The sequence below is a fragment of the Leucoraja erinacea genome, chromosome 4 (assembly GCF_028641065.1).
Source record: "Leucoraja erinacea ecotype New England chromosome 4, Leri_hhj_1, whole genome shotgun sequence".
Lineage (NCBI taxonomy): Eukaryota > Metazoa > Chordata > Chondrichthyes > Rajiformes > Rajidae > Leucoraja > Leucoraja erinaceus.
In genome coordinates this window covers 93,534,142-93,561,504 of record NC_073380.1, presented here as the reverse complement: position 1 = coordinate 93,561,504, position 27,363 = coordinate 93,534,142, and the positions used below count along the sequence as shown (strand labels likewise).

At 43.0% G+C, this 27,363-nt stretch overlaps 1 protein-coding gene across 2 annotated transcripts; it reads right to left on the bottom strand.

Moving 5' to 3' along the window:
- Positions 1-65: 65 nt before the first annotated feature.
- Positions 66-27,363, bottom strand: LOC129696691 (uncharacterized). Of its 2 annotated transcripts, XM_055634810.1 has the most exons (8): positions 27,164-27,363; positions 22,579-22,633; positions 21,141-21,214; positions 14,209-14,316; positions 11,742-11,837; positions 4,492-4,562; positions 3,127-3,195; positions 66-855 (listed from the first exon to the last, which is right to left on the bottom strand). In XM_055634810.1, the coding sequence occupies exons 1-8, from the start codon at positions 27,344-27,346 to the stop codon at positions 822-824; spliced, it is 690 nt and encodes a 229-aa protein (XP_055490785.1). In that variant the 5' UTR covers positions 27,347-27,363; the 3' UTR covers positions 66-821. The 2 variants fall into 2 exon arrangements, with proteins under 2 accessions (XP_055490785.1, XP_055490786.1); XM_055634811.1 differs by lacking the exon at positions 4,492-4,562.

Genomic DNA, 27,363 nt, shown 5'->3' with positions numbered 1-27,363 from the left:
GTTCCACGGAGATTTCGCTACGAGAGTGGTATTGCTCGGCCTAACCTTCGGCCTCCAAGAAGCAGGTTAATTTTGGACCTTATTTTAGGGTAAAAAAATAGCGTCTTCATTGCCGGGAAATAAGGTAACTGCGTAATGGAGACAAGGGAAGTGGAAAGAAAAGTGTGTAAGGGGGAGGTGGGGGTAGGTAGAGAGGAAGAAACAAAGGTGGGGAATTTTTGTTCTTCCCGAGCATTAAAAGCTTAACTTCCATGCACTTGAGCATGGTTTCTATGCAGTGTATCTGGCAATATAGCATTTCCATTTATGCTGCTGTTCCACTTCACTCGAGGTAGTTGCAAATGTAGAAACTCTCCCTGTCTAACAGCTGATAGTCAAATAACAGAGACTTTATTTCATTCTATAAATTACAAATCTGGTTTATTAAAAGGTATACAATGTGAAGAGCAAATTCAACATATTTTATGAGGTTATAAACCTTATAGTTTATATGTCAAAATAAAAAGTCTTTCATTTCTAACCCCTATTATTACATTTCACCAAATATCTGTGTAGTGAGCATATGCAAAATTGATTACTCAATGAATTATTTATTATGGAGAATACATTTAAATGATGCAACTTGAGAAAGATATTCTTAAGCAACTTGCACTTCAAACCCTAGATTTCTAGATTATCTCATTCACCACATTAATATATTTTAAAGTACACTAATACATCCAATTCTTGTAAATAGAATTATTTATACAATTGAAATGAATACTATGACGATTCATTCCGTTCACTGACAGCTTTGTGTTTCACTCATTATGCAAAGAACTTTAGCTGTTCTCTGTAGTCTTGTGTTTGTCAGGTCTGCAAAAAAAACAAACTTTAGTTCATCAAATGAGAATGTATCTAATTTTCTTAATACAATAATTGCAAAAAATATTGTAAAAACATGCATCGAAAATTTGTGCATCAATTAAAGGGTCTGGCTATCTTTAGCATAATGATGATCCATAGCTTCTCCGTGCTATGTATTTCTCGTTCATCAGGGCCTGCAGTTGCTGTGATTGCAGCTCACAGCATCAGCTTTGGGGCAGGGGATCTTGTGAAGGCATCACCAGGAGTTGCATCTTTACCAAATACTAGTACAGGAATTAGCATTCTGGCAGAGTTAGAAGTGTCTGCTCATGGTGATACAGAAATAATGTGCACGCAGTGCAAATACCAATTGAAGGAAAAGGCCATGGGCAAGCCCATCTCCTATTTCTGTTGAAGAAAACAAAGATTACGAACTTCAGCAGCCCAATTACAGGAAGAAAACTGCTAGCTTCACTCAGGTAGTTATATCAGCAATTCAAACCCCTGTCAAGAGACGTTCACCAATAGATACAAGGGAGTCCTCTTCTCGTGTAATCATTTTGCATTGTATCACCATATTACAGTCTAGTTTAGTTTAAAGACACAGTGCGGAAACAGGCCTTTCGGCCCACTGAGTCCACGCCGATCAGAGATCCCCACACACTAGCACTTTCCTACACACACTAGAGACAATTTTACCAAGCCAATTAGTCTACAAGTGTGGGAGTCTTTGGAGTTTGGGTGGAAACCAGAGCACCCGGAGAAAACTCGGGGGAGAACGTACAAACTCTGTAAGACAGCACCCGTAGTCAGGATTGAACCCGGGTCTCTGGCGCAGTAAGGCAGCAACTCCACCTCTGTGCCACTGTACTTTAAAGAGATACAAGAAACTTCAGATGTTGGTTTACCAATAAACGACACAAAGTGCTGGAGTAATTGCCACCTATCCATCTCCTCCAGAGATGCTGCCTGACCCGCTGAGTTTCTCCAGCGCTCTGTCTTTTTAAAAATATTGAAAGAGATAGCTGCTTCTAGGAAAACTGTAACTTAATCCTCAATCTTTGTAGCAATGTTGCAGGTTCAAGTGATTCCATGTAGGCTCAGAACAGAAACATTTTGCCCAATTGTGGACAAACAGGCAGGCACATGGTTTGGAGTTTGGCACACCTAATCTCTTGCCATCTGTTGTTCTTCAGTGCCACCCCAAGGCATGAACATGACATGAATAAAAGGATTTTCTGCCCTCCGCCAGTATATCTATTTTGTCAGATAAGACAATTTTGGACTACAGGGGGAAAATCTTTGCTGGAATATGTAAAAATGCACTCCGACCTCACCTGCTGCTTCGCACAAGCCTGCTCAGGCTTGGACAGTTTCTTCGAGCACTACGGACTCGAGCCCGAGGTGATCGAGAACCTGGCATGGGAGAAGTTTGCCGCCGATGCCGCTTTCGAAAGCCTTGCCCTCAGGTTTTGCAGCGTGAGCTGCCCAGACTTGGAGAGCGAGCCGTCTCGGCACGACAGCAGCGATAGCATCAATGAGCCGCTCCGGGGGAAGAACAAGCCTCTGCCCTCTTGGTCATCGAGCACAACGCCAGGGTCATCCAGTGGCTGTAAGGAGCCCAAAAGCAAGGCTCGCTCTGTCCTGGTGTAGAATAAAAAAATATTGCGCCCCAATTTTTAAATTTTTCTTTCACTGGATTTTTTTTTACTCTGGGGGAAAAAAGGGGGGTGAGACCGCACCCATTGCACCCCCCCCCCCCCCCCCCCTCGGACGGCCATGCTAAAGATTAATAAAATGGTGAAAAGATGTCTAACACTGTAAAGCTGAGTGATGATTTCCTCCCTGGTGTTACTGAGATCATAAAATATTATGATCTCAGTAACACCAGCTTATTAATTGATTATTGGAATCTAGCTGCAATATCCTGCTATGGTTCTGGTGCAACAGCCAAAAAGCATTCACCAGTTCCTTATTACTGGGCTAAATGTTTCCTTATAGCTACATGTTAATAGCAATCAATCGCTTAAACTACTAATCACCTTGCATACCAATAGACTGATTAAAATAACTCAATTATAAGCCCGAGTATTCAGACTGGAAAATATGTGTGATGGTGGCCATGACTTGTGGTGTAACACATCATTGTTTGGTCTAAAACAGATCTCCATTACCTTGACATAAAGTACAACGTATGATATTATCAAAAATAAAAATCATTTGTGATCAGAAAAATTTCTGACAATTTATAATCTTCAACTCCAAACTACAATAACATACCTCTGACGATGTTCTTCTTTCGATTTCTTGTTTAAAACAGCAATTAAAGCTGAATTTTTCTTCTCTAACCTTGAAATTAAACAGATTTTTTGGCATGATTTTATAAAAATCTGAATTCTAATTAATCACAGCTCCCAACTAGATACATTATAATTTCTTTAGCAAATCTGTTCAAAACTTATCAGAACATTTTTCAGATCTCTTTCACACTGCAGACACAAAAACGTCAAACTTTCGTGAGAAGGAAAAGGAGAAGCAATGAAAGAATGTGTATTGCCCACTTGTTACCCACCCTAAAGAAATGGATCTGGTGGTTATATCCTTTGCTACTTCAGGAATTAATAGCTAATGTAACCCCACTTTTTAAGAAAGGAGGAGGGAGAAAACGAGGAATTATGGATCAGTTAACCTTATATTGGTAGTGGGGAAGATGCTTGAGTCGATTATTAAACATGTATTAGCAGCGCATTTGGAAAACAGTAACAGATCGGTCAAAGTCAGCATGGATTTATGAAGGGGAAATCATACTTGACTAATCTTCTGGATTTTTTTTGAGGATGTCACAAGTAGAACGGATAAGGGAGAGCCAGTGGATGTGGTGTAACTGGACTTTCAAAAAGCCTTTGATAAAATCCCGCACAAGAGATTAGTGTGCAAAATTAGAGCACATGGTATTGGGGGTAGGGCATTGACATGGACAGAGAACTGGTTGGCAGACAGGAAGCAAAGAGTAGGAATTAAAGGGTCCTTTTCAGAATGGCAGGCTGTGACTAGTGGGGTGCCGTAAAAAATATTTTTTTCACCCAGAGAGTTGTAAATATGTGGAATTCTCTGCGACAGAAGGCAGTGGAGTCCAATTCAAGCAAGAGTTAAATATAGCTCTTAGGGTTAACAGAATCAAGGGATATGGGGAGAGAGCTGGAACGGGGTACTAATTTTGGATGATCAGCCACAATCATTTTGAATGGCGGTGCTGGCTCGAAGGGCCGAATTGCCTATTCCTGCACCTATTTTCTATGTTTCTATAAATTATGCCAAGTATACTTTTATAAAAGCTTGTCAGAATTCATCCACATATGGAATGTGCTCATATGTGTGTGCTCCGTTTGATAGACATTGTGGTGCAATACTACCTCTAAAGAAGAGCAAATCCTTTTCCAAAAAGAGCACTATGAATATATTTTTAAATAAAAAATACGGTTAATAGTTGATGATTTCCTAATTACGGGGATAGAAGTACAGAATTATTGAAAAAAACAGCTCAGTTCAGTAACCATTGACCCACAACGTGAATCTCAAAACTAAAAGGGGATAACGTTATTTTTAATTATCTGTATGCTTAGTTAAACACGAGATTGGAGTTACCCCATAATCTGCATATTAAACATCCAGAGCCTTTGATCTGCAATCTGAACAATTTCACTCAAGCCATCGATCTGTTTAAAAAACACATATGTTCAGTGTTAAGGGTTGTCAGATAATGAAATTCTCAACTGTTATTCAAAATTGGAGCATGGAGCATTCTCATTTATTGAGCAAGTCATGCATTCTGCTCAAGTTTTAAACATTACCACACTTTTTTGGTGGAAGCCATGCCTATCAGGAAATTGGATTGGGCACCTCCAGGTATTATTCACCTTAATGTGGTTTAACCCTTTCCAGCATCATTTGCACACATGACAGTTGTTTGAGCATGAGACTCAAGAGCCTGTCCTACTTAGGCGACTTTTAAGGCGAGTGCAGGAGACTCTGCGCTCGCCTCATGATCGTCATATGGTTGCCACATGTTCGCTGGTGGTCTCTGGTGAGTCTCCTTCATGATCGAGAGGAGTTCCCGTATTCTGCGAACTAGTTGCGGCCTCAGTATAGTCGCAGCAAATTTTTTAACATGTTGAAAATTTTTCTGTGACCAAAAATTGGACGCCATGGAGAAAATCGATACTGTCGTAGGTGCAGTAGTAGTGTGGTCGCCATATCGTTGTAGGTAGTTGAGGTAGCCGTACGTAGTTTTAGATCGTCTCCTTTGCTGACCGGGCATTTTCATTGGCTCATTGAGTGAAAAAAAACATAAGCAAGAGTTTTCAGAACCAAGGAAAACTGACCGGTTGCGCGTGTGTTCTCCACTCTGGCGGTCGCCTTTCCAGTTCATGTTTTTTCGTGCTTGAAGGGCCTGTCCCACGAGCATGCAATTCCATGCAGCAAGCGTGACCTAAAGGGCCTGTCCCACCAGCATGCGCCTGCATGCGGCAAGCGCGACCTAACGTGGGCGCTTGAGCCGTACGGCCTCGTGGGGCCGGTCCCACTTCGATCGCCGGAGCCGTATGGAGTTGTGCGTAGCTGGTCCCAGCATTGCGTGGGGCTCCGAAAAACTGACCGTGTTCAAAAATTCCGCGGGGCAACGGCCTGCCGGCCCGCAGCCGCCTCGACGCCATACATCACGCGTGAACTTCGCTGGAACTTCATGTCACTCACTCGACATCCGCGCGGCTCCTGCTTCTGGTTTGGTCGCGCTTGCCGCATGCAGGCGCATGCTGGTGGGACCGGCCCTTTAGGTCGTGCTTGCCGCATGGAGTCGCCTGCTCGTGGGACAGGCCCTTGAAGGTCGCAGGCAGTCTGCTGAAAAGTCACCTAAGTGGGACAGGCCCTTCACTTCCAACACCCTACAGTAGTAAAAATATGGAAGCTTTGACCTCTACAGGCAACTGCTGTTAAAATCCATTCTGACTGTGTTTTAACACAGCATTCGTGGTGAAAATCATCCCAATTCTTTGATTTTTTTCTTTCGTGGATACCCGATCTGGGTACCAATAAGGAATACAGTACCTATTTTGCAGCTAAGATCAAATTCGATCAGCAATATTATCTAGAAACAAGGAACTGCAGATGCAAAAGGGCACAAAGTGCTGGAGTAACTCAGCAGATTATAGACCTGTTAGCCTGACATTGGTGGTGGGGAATATGCTGGAGTCAATCATATAAAAGGTGAAATAGCAGCACATTTGCATAGCAGTAACAGGATCAGTCAGCATGGATTTACGAAGGGGAAATCATGATTGACTAATCTTCTGGAATTTTTTGAGGATGTAACTAGGAGAATGGACAAGGGAGAGCCAGTGGATGTAGTGTACCTGGACTTTCAGAAAGCATTTGATAAGGTCCTACATAGGAGATTAGTGGGCAAAATTAGGGCACATGGGATTGGGGGTAGAGTGCTGACATGGATAGAAAATTGGTTGGCAGACAGGAAACACAGAGTAGGGATTAACAGGTCCCTTTCAGAATGGCAGGTAGTGACTCGGTGCTGGGACTGCAGCTATTTACAATATACATCAATGATTTGGATGAAGGGATTCAAAGTAACATTAGCAAATTTGCAGATGACACAATGCTGGGTGGCAGTGTGAACTGTGAGGAGGATGCTATGAGAATGCAGGGTGACTTGGACAGGTTGGGTGAGTGGGCAGATGCATGGCAGATGAAGTTTAATGTGGATAAATGTGAGGTTATCCACTTTGGTAGCAAAAACAGGAAGGCAGATTGTTGTCAAGATGGGAAAAGGGGACGTAGAATGGGATCTGGGGGTACAGCAGGCAGTGAAGAAAGCGAATGGCATGTTGATGGCCTTCATAACAAGAGGAGTTGAGTATAGGAGAAAAGAGGTTCTTCTGCAGTTGTACAGGGCCCTAGTGAGACCACACCTGGAGTATTGTGTGCAGTTTTGGTCCCCTAATTTGAGGAAGGACATTCTTGCTATTGAGGGAGTGCAGCATAGGTTTACAAGTTTAATTCCCGGGATGGCTGGACTGTCTTTTGCTGAGAGAATGGAGCGGCTGGGCTTGTATACTCCAGAATTTAGAAGGATGCGAGGGGAACTTATTGAAACATATAAGATTATAAAGGATTTGGACACGCAAGAGACAGGAAACATGTTCCCGATGTTGAGGAAGTTCAGAACCAGGGCCCACAGTTTAAGAATAAGGGGTAAGCCATTTAGAACAAAGATGAGGAAACACTTTTTCACACAGAGTTGAGAGTCTGAGGAATTTTCTGCCTCAGAGGGCGGTGGAGACTGGTTCTCTGGATACTTTCAAGAGAGAGCTAGATAGGGCTCTTAAAGATAGCGGAGTCTGGGGATATGGGGAGAAGGCAGGAACGGGGTACTGATTGGGGATGATCAGCCATGATCACATTGAATGGCGGTGCTGGCTCGAAGGGCCTGATAGCCTATTTCTGCACCTATTGTCTGTCAGGCAGCATCCCTGAAGAACATGGATAGATTACTTTTCAGGTCTGAAAGAAGGTCTCAACCTGAAACGTCACCTATCCATGTTCACCAGAGATGCTGCCTGACCTGCTGAGTTACTCCAGCATGTTGTGTCCTTTTGAGCAATGTTATTTATTTTAGTGGGTCAACTCAATATTCTCACAATAATTCCATAACACAATAGAATTAGCCTTTCCTTTAGAGTTGTACTTGAAGGATGGAAGTAAGAAGAATCATAAGGAACAATGCCCATTCTATGATGTTTTATGCTTGATGAAATCCTTCTCTGTTAAGCATTCTATTGAGTTATCTGCAATATTACCCTACCTAAGATGGCGCCTGCCAGCGGCGACTTTTTGCTAACAGCCAAACAGAAGAAGATTACTTACAGCAACAAGAAACTTACCTGGATCGGAAAAACGACAGAAATCGGTGCTGTAACGGACAAGCTGCTAGTGCACCTGAAAGCACCAGCGATTTTGCGATCTCCCGCAGCTGTGGGAGCCTCCGACTGCAAGCATTCCCTGGACCGCTGGAGAGAACCCGACCTGACTGGGAATCAAAGAGAATGTACCTGGAAACACCTCCGGAGCCGACGAGCAGGATCTCCCGGGAGCAACGGAGCTGGAGCTGCCGTCCGGGAGGGAATCCCCTATCGGAACGGAGCTGGAGCTGCCGTCTGCGAGGGAATCCCCGTTCCAGCGTAGGTTCGCAGAAACAGCAGGTACAGCAAGTACAGTACCTGGTAACAAAGGGGAAGCCTCCATTGTGTCCGGAAATGTGGCCGACGGGCAGGACTCCAGGTCAGACTGAAGCGCAGGGGCCTTCGGCCCCCTCTGCCTACTATCCTACTGGCCAACGTACAGTCCCTTGAAAATAACGTGGAGGACTTAAGGGCAAGGCTGCTTTATCAAAGGGAGATGAGGGAATGCTCTGTGTTCTGTTTCACAGAGACATAGCTCACCCCCAGCTCCCCAGACTCAGCGGTCCAGCCTGAAGGGTTCTCCATCCACCGTATGGACCGTACGCAGGCATCTGAGAAAGGGAGATGAGGGGACATCTGCCTCATGGTCAACTCTGCGTGGTGCTCAGACGTGGCAGTCCTGTCCAACTCCTGCTCTCCACACGTCGAACATCTGGCGGTGAAGTGCCGTCCCTTCTACCTTCTGAGGGAATTCACCTCCGTTATCCTGACTGCGGTCTACATCCCACCCCACCAGACGTCCGTCTGGCACTGGAGGAGCTGCACGCCGTGGTCAACAAACACCAAGGCTGTCTTACCACGAGGCGTTTACTACAATAGCTGGGGATTTCAATAAAGCAAACTTTACAAAATCGCTCCCTAACTTCCACCAACATGTCTCCTGCTGCACCAGAGGACCAAACACCCTCGACCACTGCTACACCACCATCAAGAAAGCCTAGAGCTCCATTCCTCGCCCTCACTTCGGTAAATCCGACCATACCGCGGTGCTGCTTCTTCCTGCCTACAGGCAGCAATTGAAGAGGTGAGGACAGTACAGAGCTGGTCAGGGGGGGGCAGAGGAACAACTCCAGGACTGTTTGGAGTCTGTAGACTGGGCAATGTTCAAGGACTCGGCAACGGACCTGAACGAATACGCCACAGTCGTTACAGACTTCATTAAGAAATGTGTGGAGGACTGCATCCCGATAAAAACCTTCCGAATGTTTCCCAATCAGAAGCCTTGGATGAACTTTGAGATCTGCACTCTTCTGAAGACCAGACACCGGTCATTCATGTCTGATGATACAGTGGCCTACAAGAAGTCCAGATACAACCTTGGTAAGGCCATCAAAAAGGCCAATAGGGACTTCTGCTCCAAGCTGGAGGATGAGACAGATGTTCGGCAGCTGTGGCGAGGCCTGAATGCAATCACCTCCTACAAGGCAAAATCATGAAGTAGCTCGAATGTCGGCGTAGCATCACTCCCTGACAAGCTCAATGCTTTAATAGGGAGAATACTGATGTGCCTTCTCAAGCCCCCATTTGCTGTGATGGTATTTCAGTCACAGTCACAGAGCCTGGCGTCAGAAAATCCTTCAGAGGGGTGAACCCTCGGAAAGCGCCTGGACCTGATGGTATACCCGGTCGTGTTCTAAAAATCCTGTGTAGACCAACTGGCTGGAGTTTTTACGGACATTTTCAACCTCTCACTTCTGAGGTCTGAGGTTCCCACCTGCTTTAAAAGGACATCAATAATACCGTTGCCCAAGAAAAGCAAGGTGACGTGCCTCAATGACTATCGACCAGTGGCACTAACGTCAATGGTGATGAAGTGCTTTGAGAGGTTGATCATGGCGCAAATCAACTACCTCGACAAAATCCTGGACCCACTGCAGTTCGCTTACCGCCACAACAGATCAACGGTGGATGCGATCTCGCTGGCTCTCTACTCCGCACTGGACCACTTGGACAACAAAAACTCATATGTCAGGCTGTTATTCATTGACTACAGCTCGACATTTAATACAATCATCCCCTCCAAGCTGGTTACCAAACTCGCAGAACTGGGTCTCTGCGCATCCCTCTGCAATTGGATCCTCGACTTCCTCATTCACAGGCCACAAACTGTTTGAATTGGTGGAAATGTGTCAGCCTTGATAACAATCAGCACGGGAGCACCTCAAGGCTGCGTGCTCACTAAATAAATGCAAAAGCAAGTAATTTGTTTGAAACATTGTGAGAGATTAGCTAAAAAGTGAAAATGCGCTGTGGTGGTTAGATGTGATGGTGAAAATGGGATGGAGCATGAACATATGCAAGAAAGAATCCACAGATTTTCTGAAACTACCTCTTGCAGCTAATAATTTGTATAATGCCCCTTAAGGAGCTTAAAAGTGATTCTTTACATTTATGCATCAGCTATGTTGCAAAGTAACTGCAAGAAGCTGTTAGATGAGTGGGATGCCCACAAACAACATTCTAGTTATGTTTGTTTGGTGCACTGTATTTCAACCCAATTCCAGCAGGTATCTAAGATTGACTAATACTCCCATCAGAACCTCTCATTTAAAATAAGTTTTTTCCTTTATTTCTAAATGTGGATCAGAAACAGAGGTCTAGGGGTCTTAAGAATTTCAAACCCTTAGATCTTCACTTTTATATGTTGAAATAGGTCCCGTCTTGAAAATGCCATGAAGTTTAAGCTGCATCTTATCTGACGGATGCATTGTCATTACTTATGTTTCTCTAGAATTAAATCAAGGGCAAATTTATTTAAACCTCTGCAGAAACGAAGCAGCATGTGTACTGAGCCTCTGCCAAATATACAGATGTACACAGTAGAATGACCAAAGAAATTCACTTCATGGTTAATGGTCTGGAAATTGACTAATTCACTGACGGAGGTCTTCATGGGAATTTCAATATATTTCCCACAACTTTTATGCTTTCAGAAGTATTACATCTAAAAATTAGTCTCAGTGGTATCACATACCAAAGTATCATATGTCCACAGAGCAAAATATTGATTGGTTCAAACAGAATCATTGTTAATCAATCTAACATGGTTGCTACATGAAAAATGTTTCTTATTCAATGTTGAATTAGCAATTGAATTTAACAAATGATCCCTGAATATGTTTTTTCAAAGCAACTATCAATGTCACGGGTTCAACTGATCGAAAGCGGATCCAAAATTTTGATTCTTTGCTCATCTGGAAATAAAATGTATAACAATTACTTAAAATGAACACACAGGATCTGTAGAAGCTCTACTGAACGTACCCGATAAAAGTGGTCAGACAATGTTAGGACTAATTGCAAAAGCTTTTGTCCCATTGGCCTTTGTTTGTCTTTGTCTGGAACCCAGGACTTGAGTTGATCTCAGCTCAACTATGGAGAAAAATGGCCGCTCTAAACCACAACTGATTTCTGGGTAAATTGAAAGCTTTCATAGTTGAATTTCATAGAAAGCTCTCAGAGTCCTTGATGCCTAAACTGTCAGAATTATATATTCAAGTCACCAGATATCTCAAATTATGAAATCATGGTAAGTAACACATTATTTGCCAATCTTATTAATTAATTAATTAAACTGTCTATCACCGGGGGCCTGAAGTTTGTTAACATTCCACATTTACCCAAATATATACTACACCTGCAAATTCTTTACAATTTCAATAACAGCAATCCATGGCAATCATCAATCGTAAAGTAGAATCTGGTAAATTTTCAGAATTATAATGGCTCGATGCAGGACAATAATTGATTCTATAGGGGTTGCGTTTGACACAAGCCGGAATAATTTCATTAGCTGTCAACTCAGACTAAAAACAAAAGCATGAGCAGTGAGGTTAATATTCAGCTAGTGGGCTCAGTACTTCCTACCTTGCTTTGAAGTTCACACACACATGTGTGGAGCCTAACGTTTTCTGCCGCAAGCAATTGAAACTCATCAGATGACTTTCCTTTATGATTTACTGCCTGAAAATTAAATACAATGGATTCCAATTGCAAACTTCACTTGATTTCTTCACGATACTTACTCTACATTGTTACGGTGATTACATTTTATTGGTGCTGTAATACACAGAAATAGGATTCCAAGAATTATGCAGTTACATCGTTTGTGTAGTTCTGCAGTTGTATAGGGCTCTGGTGAGACCACATCTGGAGTATTGTGTACAGTTTTGGTCTCCTAATTTGAGGAAGGACATCCTTGTGATTGAGGCAGTGCAGCGTAGGTTCACGAGATTGATCCCTGGGATGGCGGGACTGTCATATGAGGAAAGATTGAAAAGACTCGGTTTCTATTCACTGGAGTTTAGAAGGAAGAGGGGGATCTTATAGAAACATATAAAATTATAAAAGGACTGGACAAGCTAGATGCAGGAAAAATGTTCCCAATGTTGGGTGAGTCCAGAACCAGGGGCCACAGTCTTAGAATAAAGGGGAGGTCATTTAAGACTGAGATGAGAAAAAACTTTTTCACCCAGAGATTTGTGAATTTATGGAATTCCCTGCCACAGAGGGCAGTGGAGGCCAAGTCACTGGATGGATTTAAGAGAGAGTTATATAGAGCTCTGGGGGCTAGTGGAGTCAAGGGATATGGGGAGAAGGCAGGCACGGGTTATTGATAGGGGACGATCAGCCATGATCACAATGAATGACGGTGCTGGCTAGAATGTGTTTCTGAAATTCCATGATTATGTTCACAATCTGTTGCAGATGTAAACACTGCAGAAATGTAAATTTCATTGAGAAGACAACTAACTGGGGGTTACATGTTCATCTGTTCCATAAATAAAAGCAAAAACACACATACACCACTATCTTTTTGATATGCCCAATTTTTCCAAATTAAATACATTCTCTTATTTCTCATCCATCTTTAACACTGTACAACTCAGAACGGTCTCTACATATTGATGAATGGGACCTTAGCTTTCTTGTATAAATTAGCTACTGAGAACACTAAGCAGAACTATTTATACATGATCCTATATCCGGAAGATGAGGCGCAAAGAAACCAGGGGCACGGAGAAATCACAAAAGTCAGAGCAGAAATTAATGAAGCAGAAGACAAGAATGAAAACAAAAGTGTTTTCTGAAACATTCTAAACATTATAAATAAACATTTTATAAGCTTGACAAATCCAAAAACTTTTCAAAAATCACAATTAAAGACTCATAATATATTGGCATAATTATATTAATATTATAAATCTGAAAGCGAAAAGCTAGTTGTGTTGAATCTATTGTGATGGAAGGAACTGCAGCTGCTGGTTTAAACCGAAGATCATAATAATCATACTTTATTAGCCAAGTATGTTTTGCAACACGAGAAATTTGATTTGCCATACAGTCATACCAATAAAAAGCAACAGAACGCACAAAATACATTTTAATATTAACCATCCACCACATTCCTCGCTGTGATGGAAGACAAAAAAAAGTTAAATCTCTTCCCTTCTTTGTCCTCCCGCAATCGGGGGCCTCGAGCCTTCCGTTGACAGGGCGATCTTGGCTCCCGTAGCCGGTGGTCGGACCCTGCGCATCGGGGGGATTTCAGCTCCCCCGCGTCGGGCGATCGGACCCCGGGTCGGGGCTGGTCGAACCACCTGCAATTTTGAGGCTTCCCGACATCAGTCTCTACCCGAGACTGTGAGCTCCTTGATGTTGAAGTCCGCAGTCCACGGTTGGAGCGTCGATCCCAGGTAAGGGATCGCGCAGGCTCCGATGGTAAGTCCACTACCCCACGGTGGAGCTCAAAATCAGACTCGAGCAAGGCCGCCAGCTCCATGATGTCAGGCCGCAAAACGACTGGAGATACGATCCGGCAAAAAAATCGCATCTCCGGCAAGGTAAAAGATTGGAAAAGGTTTCCCACGACCCCCTCCTCCACATAAAACAAATAAGTGAACATTAACATACACTTTTTAAAACACACCAAAAAGAACAAAAAAGACGAAAAGACACAGATCGAGGCTGCCATCGCTGACGGCGCCACCTGGTGGATGGGTACAAAATGCTGGAGTTACTCAGCGGGTCGGACAGCATCTCTGGAGAAAAGGAAATGGGTGACTTTTTGGGTCGAGACCTATCTTCAGACTGAAGGAAGGTCTCGACCCTAAACATCACCTATTCCTTTCCTCCAGAGATGCCATCTGATTCGCCGAGTTAATCCATCTTTTTGTGTCTATCTTGTGTTGAAACTATTAACGTCCTTATATCCATTCTAACTTTCCAATAGTGTATACTACTTTTCACATAAACTCTTCTTGTTTAGAGGCAGAGAGGCCTGGGAGAATTTGTTTTATTTCAGTAATTGTTTCTTTTTAAAATGTTATTTCACCTGGTTGTGTTTCTGCTTACACGATAAAGCAGCTTCCCTCTGATGGTCCGCGTCAGTGTACTCATTGCCCTCTGCTGGAATGGGACTGCATGTACAGATATCAGCATCCTTTAAAAAAAAAAATCAATTATCTATTTTAATTGAAGAAAAAATGTGTTACCAAAACATTGTTAGGAAACATATGCACGGCAATGCATGATATTTAGCTCACTTTGTTTAACTTCAATGTAAATGGAGCAGCATTTTGTTCAACTAGTTTCACAATTAACATTTGTTTCTGCTATCATGCCCACCCATTATGACAACACAAGCATCAATCTGAAGTCTGAAGAAGGTACTCGACCCGAAACATCACCCATTCCTTCCCTTCAGAGATGCTGCCTGTCCCACTGAGTTACTCCAACTTTTTGTGTCTATCTTCAGTTTAAACCAGCATCTGCAGTTCCTTCTTACACAAGCATCAATCTGTTCGGCAATAACAATGCCATGTTCCAGTTACAGACCTATATTCTCAGACCTAGGCGGTTATAACATCTCTCAGAATCCCAAACTATGGGTTTGACAAAAGACAAATTAACATTGAGGTGGGTTCCTTAGGAACTTGGTTCTGCAAAACAGAACATCTCTGGCTTTTCGTTCATGCCAAACATGACATTAGAGCATTCCATTTCCCCTTTGATTCTCACTGGGTTCAGTTCTGCTGGACTTCTTGAAGTCAGGCACATTCAAATGCTGCCTTATTATCGAGGCAGTCACTCTCACCTTTCCTGTGCAATTCAGTTCCTTTGCCTATTTGGCCTAAGGTTGTGAAATCTAAACCATATCAGTCCTGGCAAAAGCAAAAGTGAGCAGGTTATTGTTAAGTACAGTTTGATAAATCTATAAATGACAACTTTCATCACTGCTGAAGAAGTGGTTTATAATTAGCTTGGATGGATTTGACCTACATTTTGTGGACAGGGCACGCCTGGGCTAATTTCCACATTGTTGGAAGAAACACTGGAAGAACTGGCTAGAGGTGCAGCTATTTCATATTTCAATAGCCTTTCTGTATCCAGTGTTCTCAGCCACTTAATATCACACTGAGAGAACTGACTGTATTGGGTGAAGGTGCCTTAGAAAGAGCTTATGTGTACAGGTTTAAGTTGAATGGATTGCTATTTGGGAGGAAAAATAGCTATCAACACCTTGCTCCACGCCTTGAGTCGCAAATAGGCCAGATCAGGTTAGAGCTGGAGATTTCCTTGTCCATTACGGAGATTAATCCATTCTGAATCTTTCCTGAAATTCGGGCGTTTATTTTACTGCATTCCCTGGCAGTAACGGTCAGATGCCGCTGCTCTCTCTTCACATTGTGTTTTTTGATTTTTTGATTTTGTGTCTTTGGAACGATTTCTATCTTTAATTTGTGTATTGATGATGTCCTTATTATTTATTTTTCTCCGACTATATGTTTTTTTTCTCTTCTGTTAACTTTTGTAAGATGTCCTTGAGACTTTGAAAGGCGCCCGAAAATAAAATTTATTATTATTATTATTATTCCAGTTCCTCTCCAGATCATTAATCTAGGCTACTGAAGCACTAGCTAAAGTAACCAATTCACCTCATTTCTATGCTTGAGTAACTTCTCTTTACGTCCAATCCTTAAATATTGTTTTACAGTAATGAGTTGCATATGCTAAGTTCAGTACTCGGTAGATAATGAAGACGCCCGGAGGTATTTGTTACTTAAACATTTACAGCCACTAATTCAGGTCTTACCATTTTTGAAAAATACATTATATCTATCCTGACAAACAATGTCCTAATTCCTTCATAATGTTTTTTTCCATTGCCACTTAGTCTTCTGTAGCATTAATATTTTGCCAATTCATTTGGTTTGTGTTCCTGCATTGTCTTCCCTTGGCTAAAAGTGGTTTCTAAAAGTTCTTTCTTAATTCCAGCAAAGTCTTCCGCGGAGTAAAGACAAGATTTTTTTCCTTCCAGCTTGTATTTTATATGATTTGCTTTTAATTGACAAATGGGGCAATGTTCCTCCTTCCAAGGTTCTCAAAGTGTGTTAAACTGTAGCTGCAATACTACCCTTCCTTTGTTGTAATAATGATTTATGGCAAGACAAATGTGGGTCCCTTGAAGGCAGAAACAGATGAAATTATTATGGGGAACAAGGAAATGGCAGACGTTGAACAAGTACTTTGGTTCTGTCTTCACTAAGAAAGCCACAAACAATCTCCCAGATGTACTAAAGGACTAATCTAAAGGAGAACGTGACAAGTAAAATGGATGAAGGAGAGCCAATGGACGTATTTCTTTTCTTCGGTATTCACCAAGGAGAAGGATATTGAATTATGTGAGGTAAGGGAAACAAGTAGGGTAGCTATGGAAACTATGAGGATCAAAGAAGAGGAAGTACTGACATATTTGAAAAATATAAAAGTGGATAAGTCTCCAGGTCCTGACAGGATATTCCCTAGGACATTGAGGGAAGTTAGTGTAGAAATAGCAGGGGCTATGACAGAAATATTTCAAATGTCATTAGAAACGGGAATGGTGTCGGAGGATTGGTGTATTTCGCATGTTGTTCCGTTGTTTATAAAGGGGTCTAAGAGTAAACCTAGCAATTATAGACCTGTTAGTTTGACGTCAGTGGTGGGCAAATTAATGGAAAGGATACTTAGAGATAATATATATAATCATCTGGATAAACAGGGTCTGATTAGGAACAGTCAACATGGATTTGTGCCTGAAAGGTCATGTTTGACTAATCTTCTTGAATTGTTTGAAGAGATTACTAGGGAAATTGATGAGGGTAAAGCGGTGGATGTTGTCTATATGGACTTCAGTAAGGCTTTTGACAAGGTTCCACATGGAAGGTTGGTTAAGAAGGTTCAATTGTTGGGTATTAATGGTGGAGTTAATGTACCTCGGTGACTGCCACTCCTTCCACAGGAAAAACACTATGTCTATATACATGTAAAAAGATTTATTTATTGAAATCATATTCTATGTCGCTCTTCCAGGGAGATGCTAACTGCATTTTGTTGTCTCTGTACTGTACACTGACAATGACAATTAAAGTTGAATCTGAATCTGAATCTGAGTAGCAAGATGGATTCAACAGTGTCTGAATGGGAGATGCCAGAGAGTAATGGTGGATGGCTGTTTGTCAGGTTGGAGGCTGGTGACTAGTGGGGTGCCTCAGGGATCTGTGTTGGGTCCACTGTTGTTTGGCATATACATCAATGACCCGGATGATGGTATGGTAAATTGGATAAGTAAGTATGCAGATGATACTAAGATAGGTGGTGTTGTGGATAATGAAGTAGATTTCCAAAGTCTACAGAGAGATTTAGGCCATTTGGAAGAGTGGGCTGAAAGATGGCAGATGGAGTTTAATGCTGATAAGTGTGAGGTGCTACATCTTGGCAGGACAAATCAAAATAGGACATACATGGTGAATGGTAGCGAATTGAGGAATGCAGTTGAACAAAGGGATCTAGGAATAACTGTGCATAGTTCCCTGAGGGTGGAATCTCATGTAGATAGGGTGGTAAAGAAAGCTTTTGGTGTGCTAGCCTTTATAAATCAGAACATTGAGTATAGAAGTTGAGATGTAATGTTAAAATTGTACAAGGCATTGGTGAGGCCAATTCTGGAGTGTGGTGTACAATTTTGGTCGCCAAATTATAGGAAGGATGTCAACAAAATAGAGAGTACAGAGGAGATTTACTAGAATGTTGCCTGGGTTTCAGCAACTAAGTTACAGAGAATGGTTGAACAAGATAGGTCTTTATTCTTTGGAGCGCAGAAGATTAAGGGGGGACTTGATAGAAGTCTTTAAAATTATGAGAGGGATAGACAGAGCTGACGTGGATAAGCTTTTCCCATTGAGAGTGGGGAAGATTCAAACAAGAGGACATGACTTGAGAATTAAGGGACAGAAGTTTAGGGGTAACATGAGGGGGAACATCTTTACTCAGAGAGTGGTGGCTGTGTGGAATGAGCTTCCAGTGAAGGTGGTGGAGGCAGGTTTGTTTTTACCATTTATAAATAAATTGGATAGGTATATGGACGGGAAAGGAATGGAGGGTTATGGTCTGAGTGCAGGTAGATGGGACTAGGTGAGAGTAAGTGTTCGGCACAGACTAGAAGGGCCGAGATGGCCTGTTTCCATGCTGTAATTGTTATATGGTTATATGGTAGTGTATCTGGACTCAGAAAGCCTTTGATAAGGTCCCACACAGGAGATCAGTGGGCAAAATTAGAGCACATAGTATTGGGGGTAGGGTATTGACATGGATAGAGAATTGGTTGGCAGACAGGAAGCAAAGAGTAGAAATAAACTGGTCCCTGTCAGAATGGCAGGCAGTGGCGAGTGGAGTGTCGCAAGGTTCGGTGCTGGGGCCGCAGTTATTTACAATATATATTAATGATTTAGATGATAGGATTAAAAGTAACATTAGCAAATTTGCAGATGACACATAATTGGGTGGCAGTGTGAACTGCGAATAGGATGCTAGGAGGTTGTAGTGTGACTTGGACAGGTTGAGTGAGTGGGCAGATACATGGCAGATGCAGAATAATGTAGATAAATGTGAGTTTATCCACTTTGGCGGCAAGAACAAGGAGGCAGATTATTATCTCAATGGTTACACAGAAAAGCTGGAGAAACTCAGCGGGTGTAGCAGCATCTATGGAGCGAAGGAAATAGGCAACGTTTCGGGCCGAAACCCTTCTTCAGACTGATCAGGGGTGGGGGTGGGTGGGGACAAGAAAGGGAAAAGGAGGAGTAGCCGGAAGGCTGGAGGGTGGGAGGAGATAGTTAGTCCTTTTCTGTTAGTCCTACTGTCTCCTCCCCTTCCTCAGCTCCCCTGCTGTCTCCTCCCACCCTCCAGCCTTCCGGCTACTCCTCCTTTTCCCTTTCTTGTCCCCACCCACCCCCACCCCTGATCAGTCTGAAGAAGGGTTTCGGCCCGAAACGTTGCCTATTTCCTTCGCTCCATAGATGCTGCTGCACCCGCTGAGTTTCTCCAGCTTTTCTGTGTAACCTTCGATTCTCCAGCATCTGCAGTTCCCTCTTTAACATTATCTCAATGGTGTCAGATTAGGTAAAAGGGAAGTGCAACGAGACCTGGGTGTCTTTGTACACCAGTCACTGAAAGTAAACATGCAGGTACAGCAGGCAGTGAAGAAAGCTAATGGCACATTGGCCTTCATAACGAGAGGATTTGAGTATAGGAGTAAAGAGGTCCTTCTGCGGTTGTACAGGGCCTTGGTGACACCAAATCTGGAGTATTGTGTGCAGTTTTAGTCTCCTAATTTGAGGAAAGATATCCTTGCTATTGAGACAGTGCAGCGTAGGTTTACGAGGTTAATCCCCGGGATGGCAGGACTGTCATATGGGGAAAGATTGGAAAGACTGGGCTTGTATTCACTGGAATTTAGGATGAGAGGCGATCTTATAGAAACATATAAAATTATAAAAGGACTGAACAAGTTAGATGCAGGAAAAATGTTCCCAATGTTGGGGGAGTCCAGAACCAGGGGCCACAGTCTAACAATAATGGGGAGGCTATTTAAAAGAGATGAGAAAAAACGTTCTCACCCAGTGAGTTGTGAATTTGTGGAATTCTCTGCCACAGAAGGCAGTGGAGGCCAATTCACTGGATGCATTTAAAAGAGAGTAAAGGGCCTGTCCCACTTAGGCTATTTTTTAGGCGACTAAAGGGGACCAGACTGTCGCCACATGGTCGCTGGGGTGTCGCCTGTATGTTCATGAGTAGTCTCCTCTGTCGCCCAAAGAGTCGTAACGTCTTTCTGGTCGCTGCTGGATTTTCAACGTTGAAAAGTTTTCGGAGACAGTCGACAACAGTGGGTTTGACGCCAATGAGCGTAGCTTAACTTCTCCTGACGTAGGTGCTGTCTTGGTGTCGCCAGGTGACGTAGGTTGTCACTGGTGTTGACTTTGGCTTTTTTTTGTTGTTAAAGTAATGATTCTATTTCAAATTTAGGTCGAAGGAACATAGAAACATAGAAAATAGGTGCAGGAGTAGGCCATTCGGCCCTTCGAGCCTGCACCGCCATTCAATATGATCATGGCTGAACACCCAACTCAGAAGGCAGGTACAGGATACTGAGTTGGATGATCAGCCATGATCATATTGAATGGCGGTGCAGGCTCGAAGGGCCGAATGGCCTACTCCTGCACCTATTTTCTATGTTTCTATGATGGGGAGTCCAATTGCCGGTTTGTCGGCAACCTGCTACGATTATAACAATCGCCGGCAGTCACCTAAAAGTAGCCTAAGTGGGACAGGCCCTTTAAATAGAGCTCTTGGGGCTAGCAGAATCAAGGGATATGGGGAGAAGGCTGGCACGAGTTACTGATTGTGGATGATCAGCCTTGGTCACAATGAATGGCAGTGCTGGCTCGAAGGGCCAAATGGCCTACTCCTGCACCTATTTTCTATATTTCTATGTTTCTATGGCTTTGTCACATTATAAAGTTCCAAATGCAAGCAGATTTAATCCCAAAGAGTGAACTTCCAGTCAGTGGATTAGAAGTTCACTGCTCATGTCAAACCAGATGCAGACGCACAGCATTCTGCTAGGAACTCGGCCCACTGGAAATCATTACTTTCGTCCCACAAAAATCACTCTGAATTAGCGCAGATATTGAAAAAATGAGACAAATTCTAAATCATGCTTTTAAGTACACTAAAAAAGGAACATGTTCATGTTATACAATAATGACAGGCTCTCTGTATGCAAGTAAAACTGTCACCGATTCTTTATTGATAATGGCCCTTTAGCAAAATAAATTAGATTGTGTTCTTGTTCATGAATTCTCTAAGAAATGGACGATTACATTGTAATGGAAATCTTTAAAAAAACTAATTTGTACTTATTAGAGATGGTACGTTTTTTCTGACCTCTGTTTCAACAACATTAGCTGTCGTCTTATCCAAGATATCTTCCTTGAGTACAGACTTGTCAATATTAGTGCCTAAGGATCAGTACAAAGAAAATAGATTTGGAGAAATCATATATTGGATTTTACAATGTTGTCAGTAAGGAGAGGCAGCATTCTATCTACAGATCCCCATCCTAAGAGTGTGAGCAGTAGACATGTGAAATGTCAACATTTGTGGGATCAAGCGATCAAATTGCAAACCAGAAACCGCTCTTTATTTAAATATATCAATGAGTGAGTCTGCCTCAAATTTTATCAACCTTTTGGATTTAACATTTCACATTTGTTCAGGAAGGCTGGAGTGCAGCTGCCAAGAACCACAGCAGCCAGGAATCTCTCAGGGTGCAGGGCTGGCAGCTTTCTGTAGACCTGGTGAAACAGCTGAAGTTCCCACACCACCCTGAGGCCGGACATCCTGCTGGTCTCAGAGGCGACCAATAACATCGTCTTGTTGGAACTGATAGTATCATGGGAGGACCTTCTGGAGGGGGCCCATGAGAGGAAGAAGACCAAGTCCGAAGAGCTAGTCATAGATTGCTGTAAGCAGGGCTGGTGTATGCCCATCGGGGTTGGCTGCAGAGGTTTTGCAGGGCAATCGCTCTACAAAGCCTTGAGTGCACTGGGCATAAATGGAATGGAGAAAAGAGCTATCAAGAACAGCACAGAGGTAGCGGAGAAAGCCTCGAGATGGCTCTGGATCGGGAGAAGAGGTCCATGGGGAGGGGTGAATGTCACCTGAACACAGGTCGTGGTCTGATCAACCAATGCTGGGTGGCCTGGGTGAGGGTGCCTGACGTTGATAGACCCGAAACACCCAATGACCCCAGGTTACATCACTGATGATGTGTTCAGGAGCATCAAGTGATGTATTTTATCAATCACATCTGTTGGAGCAGCTGAAGGTGTTAGACTGAAGCAAGATCAGCAGGTAATGTGTTTGTTCAGCATTGGTTATGAAGGAGCAGAACTGCCTGTTAGCTCCAGTTCTGGCAGTTCAACCTATTCCCATAAACATCAAGACCTCTGCCATTCTGTGACATCTTCACTAATTCAATACAGACCTTATCACCCACAAACTCTCTTTTCAAACACCAATTAAATAATTAAAGTTATTTATCATAGGGGGAACCAAATAACATTTTGAGCATTTTCATGAATCCTATTTGCTTTGATTACTTTTTTGCTGGCACATACTCATCACAGTGAAATAATTCCTCCTAAATTCTTTAACTGGTCAGTCAATGGGTGCCTAGTGCTTAACTGCTGCAGAACCCACCCACAATAAATTCTCCATGTTTACTAACAAATCCTTCTGCAGTGTTTAAGACTGCTGCATATATAAATCTCCGACACACACAAACTGCTGCTATTTAAAAAATCCATCAATCCGTTCTTACCCCAATAACTGGCTTTCCAATCTGCGCCATTCTTCTCTTCATTGGTGCTATGGTCCTGAATTGAAAGTTGAACAGTATGAGCAATATGTTAACAACCAAGGAAATGAAGCCAAACTTTGGTACCGAATTTCGCAACTGACAATCCCAGAATTAACTTGTCTATGGCACTGATCTTAATTTTATTAGCAGTCACCAGCCAGATGTTGCAAAGCACTGTGTAGTGTGAATACAAGTCTCACTGGCCGGCCACCTGTATTTGCTCTTCATGGCTGCAATCAGGCAAATGTTTCAATAATGAAATGTGGGACAGGTAACTCGTGTATGCAAACATAAATTCATGTGAATAAGCAGGGAATCAAGTACAAGCTATGCTCAGGTATAGAGGCTTGCAAGGGATTAGATAGCTAATTTTAAAGGAAACAAGCCTGAATTATACATGTATTTTTGGCAGTTTTCTGGCACACTCCAAGATCATCTTCCAATCCAGTCTGCTGTGACCAGTTCGCATTTCTTCCTAAATGAGGTGGAACTGCTCAGCAGCATTAAAGATGAGGGTTTCTCAACAACGTTCTTTCTCTTCTCACATTAAGGATATAGAAACATAGAAAATAGATGCAGGAGTAGGCCATTCGGCCCTTCGAACCTGCACCACCATTCAATATGATCATGGCTGATCATCCAACTCAATATCCTGTACCTGCCTTCTCTCCATACCCCCTGATCCCTTTAGCCACAAGGGCCACATCTAACTCCCTCTTAAATATAGCCAATGAACTGGCCTCAACTACCTTCTGTGGCAGAGAATTCCAGAGATTCACCACTCTGTGTAAAAAATGTTTTTCTCATCTCAGTCCTAAAAAGACTTCCCCTTTATCCTTTATGCACCAGGCTGTGTTATTTGAATGACAGCTCTTTACCTTGGAGATTTATAATGAGGCCAAAGTGTTTGCCTGGACCTCTGTTAGCTCTGGAACCCTGACAGGGACTGTTTATTCCTTGAAACAAGGATGACAGGAAGCTAAGGGTTGCCAACTGACTTGTACTTGGCTTTGGGTCCAGACCCGCTGAATGTATACAGCACTTTGCTTTTGGCTGACAGTGTATCAGAACTCATGGGGAGGGGCATCATCACATTCATCTATGAATAAACCAAAAAAGTTCAGAAATTGGGGCCATTCATGCTGCTTCCTGCAGATGATAGGATTGTAACCAAGGTTATCACTGGATGTGTCAAGTCTGCTCTGGAGCTGGTGATTCACCGCGACACAACCTGCACAGGCAGGAATATCTTAGGCCTTGAGCTACTCAGCAATATGGTCACCTACAAACAGGTAGTGGTGTGGACATTTGTTCAGACCAAAAGAAGACATTTAACAGAATATTGCACACATACTTTCAAAAATGTAGACTAAAATACGTTCTAATTGGCCTGATCTAGAACATCGCCTGACCATTTCCCCCCACAGATACAGCCTGACTTCATTGACCAATGAACATGGGCAATGAATTTCATTGTTTCGTTTCGAGACATATAACAATAAAACACTCCTGACTTGAAATCAAGGCTCTGCATTTGAACATGGCTGCACTACACAGATATGAGAACAGACCAAATAAATGCATGAGAAACAGAAAACTAGGGAAGGTGGACTCGTTTCTCTGTCACGTTTGCATTGAGTCCTTTACAGGCATTAGAGGGAGAGATAAGAAACTGCAGTTGCTGGAATGTTGACTTAAGCAGGCTCATGATCCCGGGCAGCAGAGATAATCCAGTTAATACCTCTCCGCTCATGCTCAAGGTTTTTACCATCCTGGAACTGGGTTGATCATACTGCCAAGGTGATGCAGTGAGTGGGATTGTGGCAACAGCACTCTCCCTAAACTGTGGAAAAGGACCTGGTCATCAGGAGTGAGGTTTCTCCGTGAGTTGTGTGCATGGCCCTGAAGTGCAGCAAGTGCCACAGCCATTGTCCTGCTTATCGGGGACGTCAAAAATGGATGAATGTTTGCAAAAAGATAAACCTCCAGAGAAGCAGGGGAAAGAACCTACAGAAAGTAACCCTCAACGTTGTTGCAACATAGGGGAATGGTTAGCCATAGAATACCACACCACCTGTCTTCCTTTGCACAGCGGTGCAGAGAAAGACCTTTGACCTTAAAGTGATCAGTCGGTGGTCTGTACAGAATATTTGACGGAACAGATTTTTTAAAGATGCACCAAGACTTTGGCTGGTGTTGAAACTATTCTCTATCTCATCCTTCAGGCATATCCAAAATCCCATTGTCACCATCGAATGCAGCTGTGGCGAGCAACAACAATGTAATTCCATCTACTGGAATGTGCATTTGCAATGAAAGTTTGGCGGGAGATGCAATGTTCTTTGTTGAGTGTTCTGAACAGCTGGGTAACACAGGGCTTGGTAGTTTACAGGCTACCCCCAGGAATGCCAGACAACACTAACTGATGGGGATGGAACATGTGATAAAAAATAACTCGTGGCCTGTTTACTGAAGGAATGTAGGGAATGGAAAATTGATGACATGCTAATGTCATATAAATGGGATATTATGGTATATCCTGGTGCCATTTCAACAAGTATATTTATTTTCAAAATTTATTAAGGTAATGTAAAGATAAGGTTTTAAATGTTTTTGTTTGACCTTATTTCATGTTAAGTATGTTGATGTGCTATGTGGAGAGTTTGCTGCCACTGGGAATAATTATTCATAGTGGTATTTACTGTCAAAGCATTTTATCTTTACGATAGAAAATTTGCACCAGTTCTATGCTTTTTCACTGATTGTACCTCCAGATACAATCTGGAAGTATAATTATTTTTCAAGCAAGATCCGGTCTAATAAATCTATATATATTACTAAATCTCTCATCTTGTTTGTTTGTTTGTTTGTTTGTATGTGGGGGAGTTCTGGAAACTCTGCCAAAATGGTACACAATAGCGCTCCAATTTTTGGCCCGCCTTACTCACCATTATCTTGGGGTGTGCAATCGCCAATTTTTGGCCAGAATTATGTTATATTTTACAAGTCATTGACATTTTAAACTTTACAAACCCACTTTACAAAACCACTTTTCCACTGGCCCTGCCCGTCAGCTGCGTTCAATGTCACAATTACGTCACAATGGGATCCCAAATTTCATTTACATTAAAAAAACGCGATTTTCATTGACATTGATTTTATTCTAAAAAAAAATGTTTTAATTAAGTTCTTCTGTTTTCATTAACAGCTAGCATTGTGTTTAGGTTATTTTAAAGAAAAAACGCTATTTTCATTGATAATTTCATGTTAACAAAATCATCGCAATTTTCATTGTGGGGGGGGGGGGGGGGAGGGTGGGATAGGGGGAGGTGAGGAGCAGGGGAGCAGGGGGATAGAGGGAGAGGAGGGGGTTAGGGAGAGGGGAAGTGGGGGAGGTGAGGATGGAGAGTGGGGGAGAAGGGGGGGATAGAGGGAGAGGGTGGAGTGGGGGATAGAGGGAGAGGAGGGCAGTGGGGTTGAGGAGGGAGAGTGGGGAGTGGGATAGGGGGGAGGTGAGGAGTGGGGGAACAGGGGGATAGAGGGAGGGGAGAGGGGTTATGGTGGGAGGGAGTGACTGAGGGTAAGAGAAAGGAGAGGGAGGGAGAGGTGAGAGAGGGAGAGGGGAGGGGAGGAGGAGAGGGGAAAGGAGAGGGAGAGTGAAGAGGAGGGGAGGAGTGCTGGGGGATGAGGGGGAATGGAGGAGGATTGGTGTAGGAAGAGGGATGGCGAGGTAATGGAGGAGGGGAAGGGGCAGAGGGAGGAGGGGAGGGAGGGGGTGAGGGGAGGAAGCAGAGGAGGGTTGGTGGAGGGTGGGGAGAGGGAGGATAATGGAGGGGAATAAGGGACTGAAGAGGGCGAGCGAGTGAGATGCGTGCTCATTGATCTTATATTTTACAGGTCATTGCCATTTTGAACTTTAAAAATGTCACAGCCGCGCTTCTACTTGGAGCCCGCGCCTGCGCAGTCGGGAGCGTTGCCGTAACTCGCATCATAACGGGGATCTCTGGCGTCACAACGGCAACCCATTAGCCATAGCACCTGCGCAGTTGGGGGCTATGGGTCAGTGGTGGAATATTGCCTTGTTGGACGGCCCCAACGGGTCTGCACCCGGTCTAGTAACCTAATAAAAGGGACTGAAACTTCGTCTGATTGTCTGGTTATACAGTGAAGTAGCTCTGACTGAATAGTTTATTGGGACTGTCCTTCTCACATTCAAAGAAGCCCAGTACAATATGATTGATAGCATCCTCAACCTTCCCAGATTTCTTACAAGCTGATGGATTCCACCAGACCTTTCCCAATGTTCCCGTCAGGAAGCAGAGCCTACATGTTGTATTTTCTACAAGACTGCAGCATTGATCCATGTCGTATGACTTTATGATGACGTCTTAAAACATTACTCATTTTATTCTGAGCTACTATACACCATGAAAATGTGAAGTACTACATACTGAGTTATTTCACACAGACATTTTATGCTTAACATAGAAATGTTTTATTTGGTACCCAAAAGCTGAACTTTCTATTAAACTGTACAGTATCCTACCTGTGATATCTCTGAAAGTGTGCTACTGGTTTCAGTTTCAAAGGACAGCTCATCTTTCCTGTTGTAAATTGAATAAATATGTGGCTGAGAAGAACTGTCAAAAGGGTTTGGGCTGCAGATACCCTCTGCAGATTCTGGATTATCTAGTCTTAGACTCCCTTTCTGATTCCGATCGCCACACATTTTCAAACTCGAAGTGG

Bases quoted from the DNA above. Each gene is read 5' to 3' on its own strand.
- LOC129696691 (XM_055634810.1), bottom strand. From the start codon at position 27,346: ATGTGTGGCGATCGGAATCAGAAAGGGAGTCTAAGACTAGATAATCCA. The intron at 21,215-22,578 runs GTAAGAACGGAT...ACTGATCCTTAG, and splicing joins TTGGAAAGCCAGTTATTGGG to GCACTAATATTGACAAGTCT. The intron at 4,563-11,741 runs GTAGGAAGTACT...TTTTTTAAACAG, and splicing joins TGTGTGAACTTCAAAGCAAG to ATCGATGGCTTGAGTGAAAT.